At 38.1% G+C, this 21,657-nt stretch overlaps 1 protein-coding gene across 2 annotated transcripts; it reads right to left on the bottom strand.

Annotated features, from left to right (window-relative positions):
* Positions 1-578: 578 nt before the first annotated feature.
* LOC127426170 (bromodomain and PHD finger-containing protein 3-like) lies at positions 579-20,008 on the bottom strand. 2 transcript variants are annotated; one of them, XM_051672774.1, is made up of 14 exons: positions 19,154-20,008; positions 16,657-16,765; positions 14,004-15,532; positions 11,710-11,863; positions 11,294-11,425; positions 11,020-11,148; positions 10,555-10,867; positions 9,118-9,387; positions 7,504-8,079; positions 7,317-7,395; positions 6,730-6,815; positions 5,032-5,120; positions 3,640-3,794; positions 579-3,553 (listed from the first exon to the last, which is right to left on the bottom strand). In XM_051672774.1, the coding sequence occupies exons 3-14, from the start codon at positions 15,518-15,520 to the stop codon at positions 3,370-3,372; spliced, it is 3,684 nt and encodes a 1,227-aa protein (XP_051528734.1). In that variant the 5' UTR covers positions 15,521-15,532; positions 16,657-16,765; positions 19,154-20,008; the 3' UTR covers positions 579-3,369. The 2 variants fall into 2 exon arrangements, with proteins under 2 accessions (XP_051528734.1, XP_051528732.1); XM_051672772.1 differs by lacking the exon at positions 16,657-16,765.
* Between the last annotated feature and the right edge of the window lie 1,649 nt (positions 20,009-21,657).

The raw sequence follows: 21,657 nt of genomic DNA, 5'->3' as shown, positions 1-21,657 counted from the left end.
GTAAAACATTAAACATGAGAAAACTGTCCTGAGCTCCTGAATTAATAGCATCTAATGAATATGCTGAAGCATTTGCAACTTTTTTTGAAGTCACTCTATTGTGAATTTCTCATGTTTAGATAGTTACGCATTCTGATAAGCACGTGACCGTTCAAATTCACCGGTTCATTGGCTTCGTTGTCTGTGCACATGTATATTGTAATATAACATTGATGTTGTAGATATAGCCGATTAATCTCACATACACAGGATGTGTTTGAGTGGGACAGTTTAACCCTTTAGTGAAGTTCATTGAACAGGTTCAGTGAGAAAATCCCCAACACACTATGACTGGATTATAATCGATACTTTCTAGATTTTTCTTTCTTAAAAAAAAATCAAATAAAAAACAGTTTAGTGTGTTGTTAATATATTGCAGTATTACTTTTTACTCGTCATATTTTCGTCAACTGTATATTTAATTTAAACCATTTGATGATCATCACAATGCGTGTTTTTCGTCTTGTCCTCAATGAACATTTTCTTTAGTAATATCATTTAAGAGATTAACACTGGTGTAGGAAGACACTGAAAACACGGCAGTTCGACAGTGTGTTTATTTCCCATTTGAGAAAATACTGTTTCAGACATTTTTGTTTGGTTCTATTAGCTTTTTCCACAGGCTTTAAAAAACACAATTCTCTTTTACTGTGCATACATTTTCTAAGAGACTACTTAATGTTTTATTCTATAATGTTCTCTCACTGTAGACCACTAAGGAACAACTGCATTAAAACAGTCATTCTTTTTGAACAGTATAACAGAGCTGTTCAATTAAACCTTCTCAATTACTATTAAATAACTTTTCCATAACCACTCATAATAAATTAAAATGACATGTACAATGTTTGTCATCACTTAATTTACATTTCAGATTTTAAAACACATCTGTGCATATTTTCTACATACATGCATTTATACTGTATGTACACTGTATTCTCCACCCACAATTACAAGCTCATTGACACAAACCCAAAGAAATCCTTTCATTAAAATAAACTTGGACACGTTAATTTTAAGTAGTGCCAATGAAATGAATTACATTTAAATGGCATCTCACAGTAAGTTAAAACAACTATGGAAAGAGTCAAACATCAGAGGCTTACAACATGACGTCGAACCTGATAAAGACGAAAAGCATACATGGTCACGTTTTAATTATTAACCACCAGAACTAAGGGCAATAGAACTGCAGGTACTTGCACACATGTATTTCACAAACCAGAATCCTCCGCCCAGAAATTGATCCATCAAGTAAACTGTTACGAAATGCATTCTAGCAACACGTACCTGAGCTGTACTGCCCGAAAGCCCTGCTGCATTGGCAACTGTAACCTACCATTCAATATAAATCTTCTTTGAAATATTCAATTGTTACAAGTGGAAGAGGCCCACTGGAACAAGTGGCAAAATATTTTCAAACATAGAGAAATAAGTGCAATTGTAAGAACTGAATTCTTAGATAAACTGGATCAATTTGAATCATAACATTTAAAGGGATAGTTCACCACAAAAACTAAAATTCTGTCATCATTTACTCACCCTCATATTTTTCCAAACCTGTCTGATCTTCTTTCAAAATGTTAGCGTCTCTCACTATCAGTGTTTTTGGTGCTCAAAAAATAGTAATCCAATACAAATGACTTCTCTAAAATTGTAATCAGGTCAATATATGGATCGGAAAAGTTATCACATTACTAATTATTTAAAGTAGGGATGCACCAATGTATCAGTTGCTGATATTTATTGGCCAATTACTGACCAAATTTAAACCATCGGTATATCGGTTAAAAACGGCAATATGAAAAAAGATGGTTTATTTATAATTGATTAGTAAAATACTTTGTAAAAACTGTGAATTCAAATGCACAATCTAGAAATAATAATAGCCACAATATAAAGAAGGGTTGACACTAAAAACATGTAATATTTAATTTTCATTCTGTCTCGTTCTCACGTTAATGCGGAAAAAATCGTCACAAACTGACGTGACAGTTGTGAAAACGGCACTTAACCTATAGGCTACATGATGAGGGAAACCATTCAAAATGCTTTGAAACCAACAAACTCTGACTTCCGAGACATCGGTATGATATTCATTAATGCTGTGTGATTGACTGAATTAAGACTGAAATCGCAATATGGCCTTGTGCGATTTCTAAACCTTAAAAGACTGCATTCTGCATTCAGCACTTCAGTCAGCGCTGTGTGAGCATGCGGCACCCTCTAGCGGTCTAGATAACATAATTTATTATCCATTATACTACTATAATACAGAATTGAAAAGGGTTTTTTTTTCCCTTTTGGTTTAAACTTTTTATTTTTCCATGATGTGGTTGACATTTCCGTGGAATAACCCAACATATGCATAGTATGAATTTGTTATGTGCTATCATATACAGTACATACATGTAAAATGTGAGTTCTGTTGTTTTGAACTGCAAAAACAGAAGTGCAAAAATATTTTGAAGTACAAAATAACCTTTTTTCATATCAATCATCATGTTATCATATTTAGTTATTTTTTTTATATCTTCTATTTATCTTTCATTGTGACTCTCTTAAAAGGTTTGTTCAATGGAAATTATTTATTGTTAGAACAGTGAAAAAGCTTTTGTACCTCTTTGTACATTTTTAAAGCAGAATTCCAAAGTAAAACAGTGATCTGATGACAAAATAAAGTGTCAAAATATCGGTATCGGCCTATGGTTTTTTGTTCAAATTGGTATCGGACAAAAATTTTCATATCAGTGCATCCCTAACTTTAAGTTACTTTCTAAAACAATTTTTACAGAAGTTTTGTTTTTCCGCTCAAATTCAAAATGATGCCTGTATTTCATTTTCGTTGTCCCTTCAGCTGCCACAGACACATGAACAGACAGATATACAAATTAACAATTCATGTTTTAAATGTATACTTCATAAATAATATTATTTTAGAAATGCGTAACCTACGTAATGTACTGAAAAGTTATTAACTTAATTGAAAGTCAGTAACTGTAATCTGATTACAATAATTTAATGTGTAATGCATTATAATACCTTTTTTGACAAAGTAATTAGATTACAGTAACTAAGTACATATTTTTCAGATTACACCCAACACTAGTCACCATTCATTTTCATTGTATGTAAAAAAATATGGTTGAACTAACCCTTTAATAAAAAAAGGCTATGATTTAAATATGACAATCCTGAAGAATTTAATATGCCTCTATGTGCTTAGAGGAGGGGAAGGATATGGGACAGAAGAGACAAATTATATTGAATGTTGTACCTTCATTGATCTCCTACAGTCAGTTTTAGACATCTATTTGCCACCCAAGTGCTTTATATAAAATTTGAGGGGTTAAAGGTTGAGTTTTCCTGCACATGGCTCAGGTGCGTCATTGCTCGGTCGTATGCCGTGTGCACTGACTTTCGCACATTCGGTTTCTTGCCCTCCATCAGACGAAGTCGATCAACTGTGTCATCAATGCCCATGTGATGGAGCTTGTCCATTGGCAGCCACTGCCTGCGTGTACATTAAACAATTAAATGAGCAGGATACAAAAAGTTGCAGATCTTGAATATATCTTAGTGTTGTATATTTTGCCTTACCAGGTTCTCTTTGTATCGAAAAACAGCACAAGAAAGAGCTTCTCCTTTGTCTGCTCCTGTCTGTGTCTACCCAATTTCAAAACTTCTTTAGGAGGTACTGGGATGGGAATGCCATTATGAAGAATTCCTTCCCGGGGCATTTTGGGATTGACAATCTGTTGAAAACCATCATTTGCATGAATATGCATAGAATAAATCACATCTACAACTGGCTCATTAAGACAGCTAAATTTAAAAACCTACTGAACTACCTACTGTAGACAGCACCTGACATGATGCCTGTTCCAAAAGTTAGATATCTATTAAGATACCTCATTTAGGCCAAATTCTTAGGGGCTGTTCATATCCAACACGTTTTTGCGTCCATCGTTTTTCTATGTAAACATGCGCTAGCAAACATCTTCAACTGTTGTGCTGTCTCTCTTTTCTTCAGTGCTTTTTTTTAGTTCGGTCTGAATGACCCCAAAGCAGCATCCTTTGCAGATAAGGCAATCCCACAATGTGAGGTTCATTCATACATATTTTTTGAGGAACTTTTATTTAGACAGCATAATACATATCACTCAGTTAGCTTGCTGACGATAATGGAATTTTGGACAAATACAAGCTATTTTCACGGTGTAAAAATTTAAAAAATGCATCAAATTGTTGCTGATATACATAAATTAATATGACCGAAACTGCAAGTGTTAACAGTTAGCTGTATTTAGAAAAATTTATAAAACCTGTCATTCACTACAGAAACCATACTCTCTGCCATGTTGAAAGTTTATGACTCCTTCCAACTCGGAAACTCGGGTATCAAAATTATCTCAAGAGTTTCCCAGTCATAACTACGACTTGAGAGGTCATTCATGTGCAACTTCCGAGTGGGAAACTCGTATTTATTCAGATAGCACGTGAAGTCAGCATTAATTCTCATTGGAGTATTAAGTCGTTAGCTTAGCAACATGCTGACGTTTAACTCTGTTGGAATCAATAGAGCGCAACAGTCTGGTTCAAGAAGTAAAAATCCTATTAATTATCTCCATAGGTAAATACATTTGAAACGATAACTTACAAACCTTTAAAGACAGAGCTAACATGAACTCCGAGGTTGTTAAATCGATAGTATATGCTTCTGAAAAAGCCATGTACCGCCTTTTTTGCTTCAAACTAAAGTTTGTAGTGGTGTGATTCACCTCGGAGCTAGTTTGGTTCATGGCTTATAACTCTTTTATGAAGGATATTATGAAATGTGTATGGAAGAAATGAATGGGAAACATCCTTCTGGAACTTGAGTCCTTAGAAGAGATTGCCATTGTAGGCAGTACACAGCAAGGCAGCTCACTAAGGTTTGGAACAGAGCTTATGTCTATTGCAAGTATGTATGCAAGACTATGTGATCCTTACCATTGCAGGGTATGAGGGATAGCCACGACATTTCGCCCAAACCAAGGTAAGAGGCTCCATCTCTTCATCATTTTGAGAAGTGCGTCTGCCTACAAACATAAAGACACAAACTAGTGACCTGACACAACAAATAATGATAACTAGGGCTGGGCGATATGACGATATATATCATGGCGACGATATAAAGTGTCAACCGATAGAGATTTTGCCATATTGTGTATATCGCGATATGGAAATGTCCATGTGCACAGCATAAGCTTATTTATCAGTGGGCAGGGCTTCACATGAGACTGAGAATTGAAGAAACATGGACAGGGTTTTTCCAGCATTGGAAATTTTTCTGCAGCCACCCAAGCAAATTCAGTGACCTTCACCGCACGTTTGGCACTTTAAAAGTGCTAAATATTCCTGATACGCGAATGTTTCACGTGACTGTGGCGTGCGCTGTCTCTGGAGCTCTGAAGTGCGTGCAAATCCAGCAGGCTTTCCGATATTTGTGCTCCACTGACAGGAGAGCTCAGAGCGGGATCACTCGCGCTACTCGATCCTTTTTGACCCAGGAAAAACCCAAATGGAGACCGACATCTCCACAGAACGGGACGACTCCCAAACGGGTCAAGTAAATAAAGAGGAGCTTGTTATTAAAACAGGTGCAAATCTGTGGTTCGCATGACAATAATCACTCGTAATACAAGCAATCTGTTTCACCACCTCAAAATTAAGCACGCAAAAGAATATTACGAAAGCCAAAAGATGAACTCTGCATTAATTCGGTCATTTATTTATTTCTTTTGCAAGAAGTGATATTTATTTTCTACGAGAAGTGTTAATTTTCATTGGATATTTTTTTTTTACTTATGTTTTATTTTCTTTGTCACATTACTTTTGCAAAATTTATAATAATAATAATAATAATAATAATGGTCAACAACATTTTAAACAGAAATTTGGTATACTGTTATATTTAGCATTTTGGTAAGGTTGATTTATATTTATTTACTTTGACATTGTTTGTCTTGTTCCAAATAAAGAGGAAGTAGTTTTAATTTATATAGTTTTTAATTCATTACTGATGCTGACTACCACACCTGGAGTCACGAGTTCGAATCCAGGGTGTGCTGAGTGACTCCAGCCAGGTCTCCTAAGCAACCAAATTGGCCCGGTTGCTAGGGAGTGTAGAGTCACATGGGGTAACCTCCTCGTGGTCGTGATTAGGGGTTCTCTCTCTCAATGGGGCATGTGGTAAGTTGTGCGTGGACTGCGGATAATAGCATGAGCCTCCACATGCGGAGTGTCCGCGGTGTCATGCACAACGAGCCACGAGTTAAGATGCGCGGATTGACAGTCTCAGAAGCGGAGGCAACTGAGACTTGTCCTCCACCACCTAGATTGAGGTGAGTAACCGCACCACCACGAGAACCTACTAAGTAGTGGGAATTGGGCATTCCAAATTGGGAGAAAAAAAAAATTTCATTAAAAAAAAAGTATTTAATTCACTGACTGGAGTTCCAAAATTAGGCATAACAATATGGTTATTTTATATATAAACCAATTTTGATTGATTTTCAAGAAAACTTTTACTATATCGTGATATAAGATTTTGGTCATATCACCCAACCCTAATAATAACTACTGAGCAAACAAACAAAGAAAGGGGACCATACAGGAGCCATACTGATCTTTTTTTTTTGTACCCACTTGTATTAGTAACTCTATTTGCCTCCTCAGGAACAGGAACCTTGCTGAGCGCTGGCTTACCACGACTGCGTTTTGGAGGTGAGGAACTGTGGGAAAACATTAGAAAAATACACTTAAACAAACGCTCTCAAATGGTGATTACAAAGCTCTACTGTATAATCCAGCTAGGTCCTGTTTATACCCGGTATTAACATCAGTCTCGCTCGACCAATCACAAGAAGGCAGCACTAAATATAGGTGTATACGGGGTCCAAAACATTTCATGATCAAATCACTTAAAACACATTCGGAGGTGATTGAAAACGCATGTGGTATGTAAAAGCTAATCAGTTCAAAGTGTGAGTTCAAAACAATGTTTTTAAACTTTGTGAGGTTAGTACGGCTTTAAAGAAACGCTCTGACTAGCTATGTAGAATTTCCTTTAGAAAGGAATTGGAGATTGCTGCGAAAAGCACGGTTTTTGGAAAAATATTCTCATAAAAAATAACATTCTTATCTGGGCTGGAATGAAGAGTAAAATTTTAAAGCATATTCATATTTAAAGCAGTTGTCACAGGAGACAAGTTAATTGTGACAGCATCCATTACCTGTGTGTTGGGAAGGAGGGAGTGCAGCTTTCTGTATCTGATGAGTTGCTGCTGTGTCTCTTGAGTCCATTTATTAAGCCTAAATAAGAAGCATTATGCTTTAGCATACTAAACACATTGTGCCAGACAGCACTTAAACCACTAGTCAATAAATTGCAGTAATCGTCTTAGTATGATATTCTTGTACCATTCTCTTCAGGCGGTAAGTGTGACTTTTCGCCTTCGCTGTCCGAGCACACACTCAGTCCTCTGGATCTCAGCTGGTGGGGGGATGGAGACAATAACTTTGGGGCAGGAGGTGCTGACAGAAATTTAGCTGGTGGGGTTGGATCATTTTTGGCTGTGCTGACTCCATTCTGCAATAAGACTGGCTTTTCCTTTGTCAGTCTGGCTCCGTTTTTAGCTTTCTTGAAGAGAACAGATGTCCGACGACCCACGCCAATTTTGGGAGAATCAGAGGGGCTCTCTGTGGAGGAAACTGTGTTCACATCCTTCTCCGGTAGGTTGGGGGCCACTGTGTCATCCTCCTTAGTGTGGAAGTCATCTTCTTCTTCTAAAATCTGGTTTCGTTCTTCATTTAGGCCCCTCTGTTTTCCTTTTCCTCTTTGTTTGCTGCTGCCAGGTTTATTCGACTGCCTTGGTGTGGTGGTCCATCCTGTCTCAAGGCAGAACATGGGCGCTTTTGGTGGAGCATCTCCAGGTAAAGGTGAAGAGGCTGGACAAGTGGGTTCTTGAGTTTTTTGTGATGTTGATTTCTTAGTGTCTTCAACAAACAAAATAAATGAATAATTAACTTAAACTTATACATGGTTTTAGTGTATACAGTGGCCCCAAAAAGTATTTGGACCCTCTTAATGCATTAAAGGAATATTCACTTTAATACAAAGTTAAGCTCAATCGACAGCATTTGTGGCACAATGTTGATTACCACAAAAGATTAGTTTGCCTCTTCCCCCTTTTCTTTACAAAAAGGCAACAAATCGAGGTTATAGTGTGGCACTTACAATGGAAGTTAATGGGGCCAATTTGTGGAGGGTTTAAAGGCAGAAATGTGAAGTTTATAATGTTATAAAATCACTTTAATTATTTTAAAACTTGTTAATTATTTGAGCTGTAAAGTTGTTTAAATCGTCATTTTATGGTCGATTTAGTGTTTTAGGTTTTACAGTGTTATGTAGTAAAATTGGCTACAACTTTAAACAGAAAATGTTAGTTAGCGATTTTATCACTCTAAAATCATGTTAAAATGCATATTGTTTACGTCTTATGACTATACCTTTGAAACCGTTTACGGATTGACCCCATTCACTTCCATTGTAAGTGCCTCACTGTAACCCAGATTTTTGCTTTTTGTTTTAAAGAAAAGAAGGGAGGGAGGGACAAGTGGAAAATCATTTTTGTGGTAATCAACATTATGCCTCAAACACTGTTGATTAAGCTTAACTTGTATTGAATCTGAAATATTACTTTGAGCCACTCTTAATATTACCAGTACCACACGACCACTGTGCACACAAGCCTACGAACATAATACTCTACAGAGTATTCCTCGAGGATCTACGTTACACTTCTACTACGCACACAAGCCTACGAACACACCATCCATCTCCAGCTGCAGTCGGTGCCGGGTTCCCCTCTCGAAGCTTTACCAGCCTAGCTGTGTTTGTTAAATAAACTGATCATTGTTCTCCACACTTGGATCTTTTGTCTCATCCTTCCTGACACTTTTATGTGTGGCTTAAGAGTCCAGATACTTTTTGGGTCACTGTATATTATTTACTTCGTTAATCGTACACATTACCTGGATTGGAGGTTATGTAATCCATCTTGTCCTCACTTTCCTCCTTACTCTTGTCCTTTTTACTTTTTCTGTTCAGCAGTCGTGAGCTGCGGCCCTGGTGGCTGATCTTGTGACGGAGACTGTTAATTTCTCTGCGCAGCAGGCGCATGCGTTTTGTGCGACCTCCACTGGTTCGCATGGTCGCCACCAGATCAAGTTTGTCCAGCAAGATTTTCAGCTGGTCCTCTGGAGACATGTGCACCCGATTTTCAGGGTCCAAGAGCAAGTCAACTGTAGATAAGAAAGAAAGACACATGATGATGTAACTCAAACAACAGCAAAAGATATGATCTCGTCAATAAAAGATACTTAATAAATAGGCACGGGACAATATACCGAATTTCGAAATATTGCGAACCAAAATAAATGGCAAACCATATCAAGTCAAAATTCGGTAATTCGAAATTTGCAACATTGTTTTTGTCCATGTGATTATAATCTTTCTATGGCTTCTTTTTCTCTACATTATTTACATGGTTCGCAGAAGGTCCTTGAAGTGCTTGAATTTAGCTTTTAGAAATTGAAGTACTGGATTACCTGGAAAATCGCCTTTTTAATGGAAAGTGCTTGAAATGAAAACTGAACATTTCTTCCATGTAATGTGTGTCCATCAAAGATGAGATCCACGCACTCCACTTTCATTGAATAATGTGTCTTTTAATATCCTTTCTCTTCTTTACACTAAAGAAACTGTGCGGCGACTCTCGTTAATGTGCGCTAAACCGAAACATTAGATGTTCATGAACTGACACATTTCTTAAAGAGACGGTACCATTTTAGCACTTATTATACAAGTGAATGTAAACTAAATGTGAGAACTTGTAAATTGTTCACATTTTAAACCATGACAGCTCATATTATTTTACATGTAATTTCATAAAATAATAGTAATTGATAGAATGTAGAATTTTTAAATAAAAAAAAAAGCTATAATGTGATTTATAATAATGACAAACAAATTCTAAAAATAAAATCTTTATATATATATATATATATATATACACATATATACTGTACTTGCAAAAAATATATACCTGAGTTAGGCTAGGGACAGAAACAAGTTCAGGTGTCCCTTGCTTGTTATAGATGAGTTCTGATCGCAACCCGTTATATTTTTCAGGACGTGTTCTGTTCAGTTATATTGCTTGTCCTGCACCAGACTGAATGTAGCCAACTATTTTTGAAGGCTTGTTTCTTTGTGATCTTTTCTTACAGAGAAAGGTATACGAGAAACTCTTCGTTATTTTTAACTTTGAGCATTTATATCGTGTTATAGAGAACTTTATTCTGATGAGAAATTATTATGTGCAATTTGCTAAATATTTGCTCATAGCAATTGTCTCTGGCAAGGGTTAGGGCAAGTTTGGATATACTGACAGAAACAAGGTCTCTGCTCACCTTCATCCCACCAAGAGACTGTGGATTTGCGTATGCTAGGCTTGTCTGGTAAGTGCATGCCTGTGCTGGGATCAAGGCCTATGCTGAGAGCCTGATGCTGGGCGTGTCTCAGGACAGCTCCTCCCACCTCCCGCAGCTGCATTGCAGCCTTGTGGAACATGGTGTCATTGGAGTTATACCTCAGACAGTTGGATATCATTAGGTTGAAATCACTTTCAAGGTCAGCCACCGAGGAGTATTTATGGGCCTCCAGCTTGTTATGCATTTTAGAGAAGTCCATCGGCTCAGAAACAAACTCCAGATAATCTGGAACCTGGCGAAACATTAAAAGGGACATATGGAAAAGATATACAATCTTTTTCCCTCCATAATGTTCATTTTTAGGTATTTTGAGAACCAATTTGAGTTAGGCCTGAATTCACATCAACAAAGAGCGTTCTTTTGAATCCTCTGTTATTTCCTCACCTCCTTCAGATTGACGGGTGTGTTGAAAATATGATCGGTGTCTTTTTCCTGCAGCTGTTCCAGTGTGGAGCGTAGAAACATCAGTGCAGGGGTGAGCTGCAGCTCCAGCGCAGCCTGGTGAAGTTTCATCTTACAAGACAGGAGAGGCAAATTAAATCAATGCTTTGATTTGGGAATTACCTCAGGCCTGTTCTGCTAATAAATGGTGGTTTTCAGAGAACAGGGCTTTGAGAACAAAGCAAAAGCGCCTTATAGACATGAATGGTTCTGTCACCTGTTCTCTTTTAAGTCTCTCCCTCTTTCGTATGAGTTCGATAAGAAGTCGAGCTTTTTCCAGGTCCTGACGAAGCTTCTGCCAGTACTTCAGCTCTTCCCTGACAGCTTGCAACTTTGCATCTGGTTCTTTCTGAATATTAATAATAATAATAAAAAAAAGTGAATACAATGCACATACAAGCAATTTCTGTACTTTCAACACACTCTTAGTTATTACTAGGACCACACTTTTTTCCATATTTTCTGTGTTGATTTTAAGAGAAATGAAGCTGAGAGTACATTCTGAAAGCATTCTCAACATTAGCCAAGTAGTATAGTGTTCTGCGGCCATAATATGTGGAATGCAAGTTTTATCTTTCTGTTCACTGTCAATGAAACCTATTTTTCTTGCTTAATGTATTAAAACACACTGACCTGCTCAGACTTTTGAGCTTGTAGATGCGAATGCAGCCGGCGGATGAGTGGCACTCCGTTACGAGAGTGACGTTTCAGCAGCCAGTAATTGTGAAGCCTCTGCATAAATTGATTCTTCCTCTCAACAGACACCCCTGTGCAAATCTTGTTGAGCCTATTCAAAAGATATGATAAAAGTCAAACTGTTTAAATCAACATGAAACGGCATTCATAACTCATTTTACTTCTGTAATGTGACCGAGCTTTCTGAATGGGAAATGCTGCTTTTTTTTATTTTTTATTAATTAAATCTTTAATTTGCTTTTATTGCTGTAAGCTTTATTACATTAATGTTAACCTAAAACAATGCCTAAATAGCTGTTTGGCTATTACTTAACATTATTTTCTCTACCTGTGCAGCCCATTTCTTTCCACATGGCCTTGATGACGTAAGCCAAAAATGAAAGTCATTTTAGATGCGTAGAAAGATATAGAGCTGTTCAGCTTGTAGTCCAAAAACCCAGAAGAGAATTCGCCATGGGTTCCCTCTGGATTTTCCTATGGGTTTTTATAATGGGGTTTTTGAACTTATGTGTAAAATAAGGTCTGTGGTAAACATTACTTGACACACAGTCATACCTCAAACATGAATTTTGAAGCCGTATTGAAGTACATACTTAAAAAACAACAACAACAAAAAAAACACGGCGGCTTAAAAATTCACGTTTGAGGTATGACTGTGTAATTTATGTTGTAAAACAAAATGTGCACATATCGTCAAGTAATGTTTACCACAGACCTTATTTTACACATAAGTTCAAAAACCCCATTATAAAAACCCACAGGAAAATCCCGAGGAAGCCCACGGCGCACTAGACTTCCGGGTTCGCCTACAAATTCACGTCACAGCTGAACAGCTCTATTACATTTTGATGAGAGATTACAAAGACAAAAAAAAAAAAAAATACATTCTTTGGGATAATGAATGTGGAACGTCTATTCTTGAACGTTTTGGACCAATACGGTTGTCCGAACTGATCAAAATGTAGTAAATCTAGTTCAAAAAATGTATAAAGTTTGTAAAAATTTAATATTTGTGTGCATGTTGGTTTCAAACATTAAAATAAATAAATAAATATATTCATTAAATAATGACTTCAAAAATGTCAAGTGGTGTAACCATCAAGTAAAAGGTATTAACACTTTCCTTGCACCTTTCAATACATGTGACTGTATTCAACTTAATTATTAATTTCAAAAAAGCATTCGTCAAAAAAAATTTAACGTAAAAAAATATGAATTCATTTTTGAATCACAAATATCCTACAGTTTTTTTTTTTAGGGTTACTCCATTTGTATCCTGTACAAAATGTACCTTTTCATAAAAAAAATTCAAAATATTTAATCTTTTTTTAAAACTTCACACACAGTCATGAGGGTCTAAAGGGGTTCTCTGTTTTTTGCTTTTTTTTGGGTCACATGACAACAGAATGGCTACCTGCTTGTTAACTTTAATTTGGTGGACAAAGGTTTTTCAAGTATTAATAATATTTTTAAAAAAAAATAATTTCACTGCTTATTTTGTAAAGAAAAAATAATAAAAAATTAGGCCATTCCAAACATCTTATGCCAACTTTCAGCTTTTAATGAGACTTTTTTATTATTATTATTATTATTATTTTTACTGTCTCCAGACTTAGACATTTTTGACACTAAGCCCAAGAAAAAAATATCAAAATAACTTTGAACCCAGAAATTGAAAAAGAGGTGTATTCAAGTAATTGTTTTGTATTTTTTGTGTTTATAATAACATAATATATCAAGACAAAAAATGAGCGTCACGTTACTGACCCAAATAAGGTTCATTTTGATTTCATGCTAACTTTAATATTCATTAGACTTCAGTTATTTTCACACAGAAAATAACATTATCTATATACTGTATGTTGCAAGAATACCGTGATTTGCGTACCGTGATAGCACACTTACATCACACAGACTTCTATCTGATGTGTGTGTTTACATCTGGAAGATTTTTTACGTTGTTTGCTCATCTGCAATACGTCTATAAGACTGATGTCAATAAGTATGTCTTGGATGTCAATAAGACATCCTGCAGATGTCTTTGAGACGTTTATGATTTAGAATATTTGTAAATCGGAACTTTTTAAGATGTTTAGCAGATGTTAATTAGACTGTGATGCTTTTAGAAAAGATCTAAAACAGACATCTAGGAGATGTACGTGGGCTATCTGGGTAGATGGGTAAAATCAAACCACCAGACATAACAGCCAAGACCAAATGTAAACATTTACCTAAAGGACGGTATCTGTGGCACCAGAAGCAGGGGGACTCCTGTCTTCCGTGAGGTTCCTGCTGAATTTTTCTTCTGTTGTGTGGCCGATCCTTTTTTCCGCCCATGCTGGTTCTGCTGCAGCGGAGGGCCTAACGTATATGACCTTTGACCTCTGTTACCCCTGCCCCCGACCAACCCATTATCCTCATCTCCCTCAGTACCTGTGCCAGGGGGAGAGTGGTTCTCGCAGAAAGCAGTCTTCTTCACGGTAAAAGTGGTGCCATTTGTACCAGTCTCTCGCACAGGGTCGATTTTCATATAGAGGCCCGCTCTCTGGGCACAGGTAACATGAAACGCCCTGTAGCAGTTTGCTTTGTGGCACTGAATAGATGCCCCCCTGCTTTTCTGTTTACACAGGTAACAGGTAAGTTTCCATCTCGCAGAAGGAATGTTTTTCACTCCCTCCACAGGTTCTAGGAACACAGTGTTGGCGAAGCACACTTCAGGGATCCATATGGCACAGATGACATGGGCCCAGTTTCCATCGCTGGTTTGTTTGAATGCACCTCCTCGATTCGGGCAAAGGACGCAATCCACAGGGCGTGATGGGGACTGCAGGCAGTGCCTGCACAGCCACTGGCCCTCTGGGATATAGGGCACCCCGTAACATTCCTGATGCACAGCGAGGTTGCAGATGTCACAAAATAGGATGACGTTGCTGTTGAGACACTCATCGTCAAGGCAAACGCAACAGTAGGCATCCTCGTCAATGGTGCTCTGGGACAGCGCCTGACTGCGGGACTCTAAAATGGACTCTCGCTCCAGTCTGTCAATCAGTAGCTCAAATGTATCAGGGGGGACAGAGGCGTGGCCATCGGACACACGCTTCTGATTGACCATCTCTAGCCAAGCCATGTCCTCCTCGTCCATGTCATACTCGGCCTCATTGTCCAACTCCTCACTTGACTTCTCCATGTAGCGGTAATAAGCCACAGGAAGAGGAGGAGCATCTGAGGCTTTGAAAGTCTCCACATTGCGAAACGTAGGCTTAGGCAGAGGGCTTTGTACATGGGTGTGGTGTGTCGAATAGACCTGGCTCTGGGAGCTACACTGAGACCCAGACCTCTGATTTTTAGTGGTGTTTTTAACATCTTTTCTCCTGCTTTTAGAAGTAGTCTGTTTGTTTCCTTGCCTTGCTCGACTCAGGATCTGCTCGCTGTTCTCTTTGTTGCTGTTGCATTCAGTCAGATCCTGAGCCAACATCTCATCCTCGGTTAAGACAGAGAGCTGGTCGGAGATGTTGATCCGGTGGAGTCTTCCTTCCAGCTCGATCTCCACCATTTTCTGAGCCTGTGCATACGTAAGTGTGTCTCTAGTCGCAGAGAAGTTTAATCTGCATGGAGAAGGTGGACAGAGTAAAGCGTCCATATCGGCCTGGCTGGATGGACCAACTTGGTCCTTACTCCTCCCTTGGATTATTCCTCTTCCAAAGCCTCCAGCCCTTGATTGGCCAACTCGTTTCTTTAACTTCCTCATTGAAAGTCTCCTCTATTTAAACATTAAAATTTTAATATTACAACAGAAATATACAGATATTATATATATATATACACACACACACACACACACACACAGTACTGTACAAATGTTTTAGGCACATTAGTTGTTTCACAAAAACATTTGTCTTCATGGTTATTTTATATCTTCTGCTTTAGTGCATATACAGTATATACTGGTGGCCAAAAGTTTGGAATAATGTACAGATTTTGCTGTTTCAGGAGGAAATTGGTACTTTAATTTGCCAAAGTGGCATTCAACTGATCACAAAGTATAGTCAGGACATTACTGATGTAAAAAACAGCACCATCACTATTTGAAAAAAGTCTTTTTTTTTGATCAGATCTAGACAGGCCCCATTTCCAGCAGCCATCACTCCAACACCTTATCCTTGAGTAATCATGATAAATTGCTAATTTGGTACTAGATAATCACTTGCCATTATATCAAACACAGCTGAAAGCTATTTGGTTCGTTAAATGAAGCTTAACATTGTCTTTGTGTTTGTTTTCGAGTTGTCACAGTATGCAACAGACTGGCATGTCTTAAGGTCAATATTAGGTAAAAGAAATGGCAAAATAGCTTTCTCTAGAAACTCATCAGTCAATCATTGTTTTGAGGAATGAAGGCTATACAATGCTTGAAGTTGCTGAAAAACTGAAGATTTCATACAAAGGTGTACACTACAGTCTTCAAAGACAAAGGACAACTGGCTCTAACAAGGACAGAAAGAGATGTGGAAGGCCAGATGTACAACTAAACAAGAGGATAAGTACATCAGAGTCTCTAGTTTGAGAAACAGACGCCTCTCATGTCCTCAGCTGACAGCTTCATTGAATTCTACCCGCTCAACACCAGTTTCATGTACAACAGTAAAGAGAAGACTCAGGAATGCAGGCCTTATGGGAAGAATTGCAAAGAAAAAGCCACTTTTGAAACAGAAAAACAAAAAGAAACACAGACATTAGACAACAGATAATTGGAAAAGAGTGTTATGGATCTTAACCCCATTGAGCTTTTGAGGGATCAGCTAGACTGTAAGGTGTGTGAGAAGTGCCCGACAAGACAGTCACATCCGTGGCAAGTGCTACAGGAAGTGTGGGGTGAAATGTCACCTGAGTATCTGGACAAACTGACAGCTAGAATGTCAAGGATCTGCAAAGCTGTCATTGCTGCATGTGGAGGATTTTTTTATGAGAACTCTTTGAAGTAGTTTAAGAAGTTCTGAAAAAAAAAAAAAATATCAAATTGTAATAGTAATTTTTCACATTATTAATGTCCTGACTATACATTGTGATCAGTTGAATGCCACTTTGGTGAATAAAAGTACCAATTTCTTTTAAGAGCAAAATCTGTACATTATTCCAAACATTTAGCTGCCAGAGTGTATATTATATATATATATATATATATATATATATATATATATATATATATATAATGACAAACAGGTTTTTCCAAACACTCCCCCTGTCTATCATGTTTGGACAAACAGATTGCCCCACCCCAAACTCTGGCCATTGGTAAAGTCAATTAGGGATAGGAGAAAAAATAAATTCTCCGATGCATCGTGAATTCTTCCTTCAGAGATTCTGAATCTATTTTCAAGTATTCAGAATCAATTCTGAGTTCAATTTAAATTGTGATGGTGGCAGAGACAGAATGATTTTTTTTTTTTTTTTTTTTTGCGGTTGATGTTATGTCATATATTCGGGTCACTGGTCAATACCCACATCTACAGTTGAAGTCAGAAGTTTACATACACATAGGTTGAAGTCATTACTCATTTTAACCACTCCACAGATTTAATATTAGCAAACTATAGTTTTGGCAAGTCGTTTAGAACATCTATTTTGTGCATGTCACAAGTAATTTTTCCAACAATTGTTTACAGACAGATTGTTTCACTTTTAATTGACTATATCACAATTCCAGTGGGTCAGAAGTTTACATACGCTAAGTTAACTGTGCCTTTAAGCAGCTTTGAAAAAGCCTTTAGTATATCCCATGTATAAACACCATGGGACCACGCAGCTATCATACCATTCAGGAAGGAGACGCATTATGTCTCCTAGTGATGAATGTAGTTTGGTGCGAAAAGTGTAATTCAATCCCAGAACAACATGCAATATACCTTATGACATTGCTAGAGGAAACAGGTAGACAAGTATCTATATCCACAGTAAAACGAGTCCTATATCATCATAAGCTGAAAGGCTGCTCAGCAAGGAAGAAGCCACTGCTCCAAAACCGCCATAACAAAGCCAGACTACAGTTTGCAAGTGCACATGGGGACAAAGATCTTACCATTTGGAGAAATGTCCTCTGGTCTGATGAAACAAAAATGGAACTTTTTGGCCATAATGACCATCGTTATGTTTGGAAGAAAAAGGGTGAGGCTTGCAAGCCGAAGAACACCATCCCAACCGTGAAGCATGGGGGTGGCAGCATCATGGGGGGGGGGGGCTTTGCTGCAGGAGGGACTGGTGCACTTCATAAAATAGATGGTATCATGAGGAAGGAAAATTATGTGGATATATTAAAGCGACATCTCAAGAAATCAGCCATGAAGTTAAAGCTTGTCGCAATTGGGACTTGTTCTGTTCTACCGGCTGTGAAGCGCATCCTTCATCAAATACAGTACATACTCTTCGGACACTATTCGATTTCGGACACAGGGACAGTGTTTTGATTTTTTTTTTTTTTTTTAATCAACATACAATTGACATGCTCATAGTTTTCAATGCATATTAAGATGGGATAAAAGAAAGCATTTTAACTTTACATTTATTACTTGGATCAATTGTTTCTGGTTGTATTCTCAATTCTCATTTGGATAAAAGTGTCTGCTAAATGAATACATGTAAATACAGAAAAAAATGACACAATCCACCTTTAATTTAAGCAAATTTCAAAGTAAAATAAAAAAACCCACTAAACTGTTAACTGTAGCAGCTACTGCTTCAAGTTTAATATAAAAAGTAATAAAACATTCTTCATGGTGTACAACAAAACAAAAATTTTATAACGATTTAATAAACAGTTCCTCAAATAAAAACATACATCGTTTTTTTTTTTTTATGAGTAGATGTGCCTCCATTTGAAACCTTGGTAATACGCGTCTTTCCGGCTAACCAATAGGAGGCCGCACAGACAACAGATAATTTATGCGAGCCAATCACCGGGCAGACCTTCAACGTTTCCTAGACCCAGTTGACGTAGTTTGGTTGCAGAGCGCTAAATACCAATCCCGAAGCGAGACAGAGGAGTCAGCCATATTAACGGGCTGATGGACGTTCTCAACCTCGATTGTTTTTCCTGATAACAAACTCTGACGGTGCAATACGCCTTGTTTACTCTTCTACAACCGAACGGCAAATAATTGCACATGCCGATATAGCTATCAGCAAGTCATATGCATGCAATGCCGTATGCTTATCTTGAAATAATACGGCACTTCTATGTAATAAGCGCTGTGTACAGACAGAAAAGGCGTCCAGCAAATGAGCGCCTTTCAATGCTGGAGCCATATTTAGAGAGAGCAACCGAAGCGCAAGTTGCTGCGACAATACTGTGTTCAGAAAGAAATGGAAAATAAATCTGAAAACTTACTCTTTTATCGATTGCTCGAAACGACAAGGAATGCCGGTCATATCCAGGGGCGACAGCGTCCTCTTCTGTAGCGAGACGGGCTTCCTCAACCCTCCATTGAAGAGACTTGTCACAAAAACGTTCCTAAACACTCATCCCGGCTATTTACACAACGCTATCACCTTGACATGATGCCCGATTGTTGCAAATTGGCGTCTGACATTATTGTAGAGTGTATCGTGTGCATTGAACGTTGGTTTGTAATTAAATTGGCAAGAAAAATACGCCCCTTTAGAAAAAGCGACTTCTTGGCGTTTGGGTTTGCACTTGCCGCGCGCATCAAGCGCATTCGTCTGTGATTGGCGGAAATGGTCATCGTTGTATCATCGAGTCGTGCAGAAGCCCGTAAAGGCTGAGTGCGAATAGAAAAACAACGCGCGGGACGTCCCTGATCTGTTTGCGCGCATAGAGTCCATGTTCACTTGCTACGAAAAACACCCGTGTGTAATAACGGAAAATAACACATTTATTGATGGTTTGTTGACATGGCAGCAATAATAATAACAACAACTTTTTAAACAATTGAAAGTATTTAACTCCTTTTTCCTCCATATACTGCAGTAAGACCATATGTTAATATGAAGTGTTAAAGTGCGAGTGAACTGGTTTCCCTACTCTATTCTTGTACCATTAGTTAAATGTTTCTAGGCTATAGGTGTAACAAACTTGAATTGTTATTTTTTTTATATTCAACATTAAGTCAGATTCAACAATGCAAACGAACAGCATGATGCACATGTATTCTGATGGCATTTAAATTGACAGTGGTCACAATGAAATTTCATGAATTTTTAATGTCACCTGTATCAAATATACAGTTGAAGCCAGAAGTTTACATACACCTTAGCCAAATACATTTAAACTAATTTTTTTCACAATTCCTGACATTTCATATAATCATATAAACATCCCCTGTCTTAGGTCAGTAAGGATCACTACTTTATTTTAAGAATGTGAAATGTCAGAATAATAATAGAGAGAATGATTTATTTCAGCTTTTATTTCTTTCATCACATTCCCAGTGGGTCAGACTTTAACATACACTTTGTTAGTATTTGGTAGCATTGCCTTTAAATTGTTTAACTTGGGTCACACGTTTTGGGTAGCCTTCCACAAGCTTCTCACAATAAGTTGCTGGAATTTCTGCCCATTCCTCCAGACAGAACTGGTGTAACTGAGTCAGGTTTTTAGGCCTCCTTGCTCACACACGCTTTTTCAGTTCTGCCCACAAATCAGATTGAGGTCAGGCCTTTGTGATGGCCACTCCAATACCTTGACTTTGTTGTCCTTAAGCCATTTTGCCACAACTTTGGAGGTAGGCTTGGGGACATTGTCCATTTGGAAGATCCATTTGCGACCAAGCTTTAACGTGAAGATATTGCTTTAATATATCCACATAATTTTCCTTTCTCATGATGCCATCTATTTTGTGAAGTGCACCAGTCCCTCCTGCAGCAAAGCACCCCCACAACATGTTGTTGCCACCCCCATGCTTCACGGTTGGGATGGTGTTCTTCGGCTTGCAGCCTCACCCTTTTTCCTTCAAACATAACAATGGTCATTATGGCCATTTTGTTTCATCAGACCAGAGGACATTTCTCCAAAAAAGTATGATCTTTGTCCCCATGTGCACTTGCAAACTGTAGTCTTTTGGAGCAGTAGCTTCTTCCTTGCTGAGCAGCCTTTCAGGTTATGTCAATATAGGACTTGTTTTACTGTGGATATAGATACTTGTCTACAGGGGTGGACTGGCCATAGGGAGAACCAGGACTTTTCCCATCCCAATGGGGTAGAACGGGCAGTGTTAAGCTGAAATGGGCTGCTGCATTATGCCAAACGTGCCGCGACTGGCTGAAGAGGGCCGCAAAACGGCGCCGCGATATGCAGAAAAGGACAGCGACCCCCCCGGGCCGGTTTCTCTTCCCAGTCCACCCCTGCTTGTCTACCTGTTTCCTCCAACATCTTCACAAGGTCCTTTGCTGTTGCTCTAGGATTGCACTTTTCGCACCAAACTACATTAATCGCTAGGAGACAGAATTTGTCTCCTTCCTGTGCGGTATGATGGCTGCATGGTACCATGGTGTTTATACTTGCATACTATTGTTTGTACAGATGAACGTGGTACCTTCTGGCATTTGGAAATAGCACCCAAGGATGAACCAGACTTGTGGAGGTCCACAAATTTTTTTTTCTGAGGTCTTGGCTGATTTCTTTTGATTTTCCCATGATGTCAAGCAAAGAGACACTGAGTTTGAAGGTACGCCTTAAAATACATCCACAGGTACACCCCCAATGGACTCCAATTAGCCTATCAGAAGCTAATTGACTAATTGCCTAAAGGCTTGACCTAATTTTTTTGAAATTTTCCAAGCTGCTTTAGGCACAGTTAACTTAGTGTATGTACATTTCTGACCCACTGAAATTGTGATATAGTCAATTAAAAGTGAAACTGTCTGTCTGTAAAC

This window comes from Myxocyprinus asiaticus, chromosome 35, assembly GCF_019703515.2.
Source record: "Myxocyprinus asiaticus isolate MX2 ecotype Aquarium Trade chromosome 35, UBuf_Myxa_2, whole genome shotgun sequence".
NCBI lineage: Eukaryota > Metazoa > Chordata > Actinopteri > Cypriniformes > Catostomidae > Myxocyprinus > Myxocyprinus asiaticus.
This window is presented reverse-complemented; position numbering and strand designations above follow the sequence as displayed.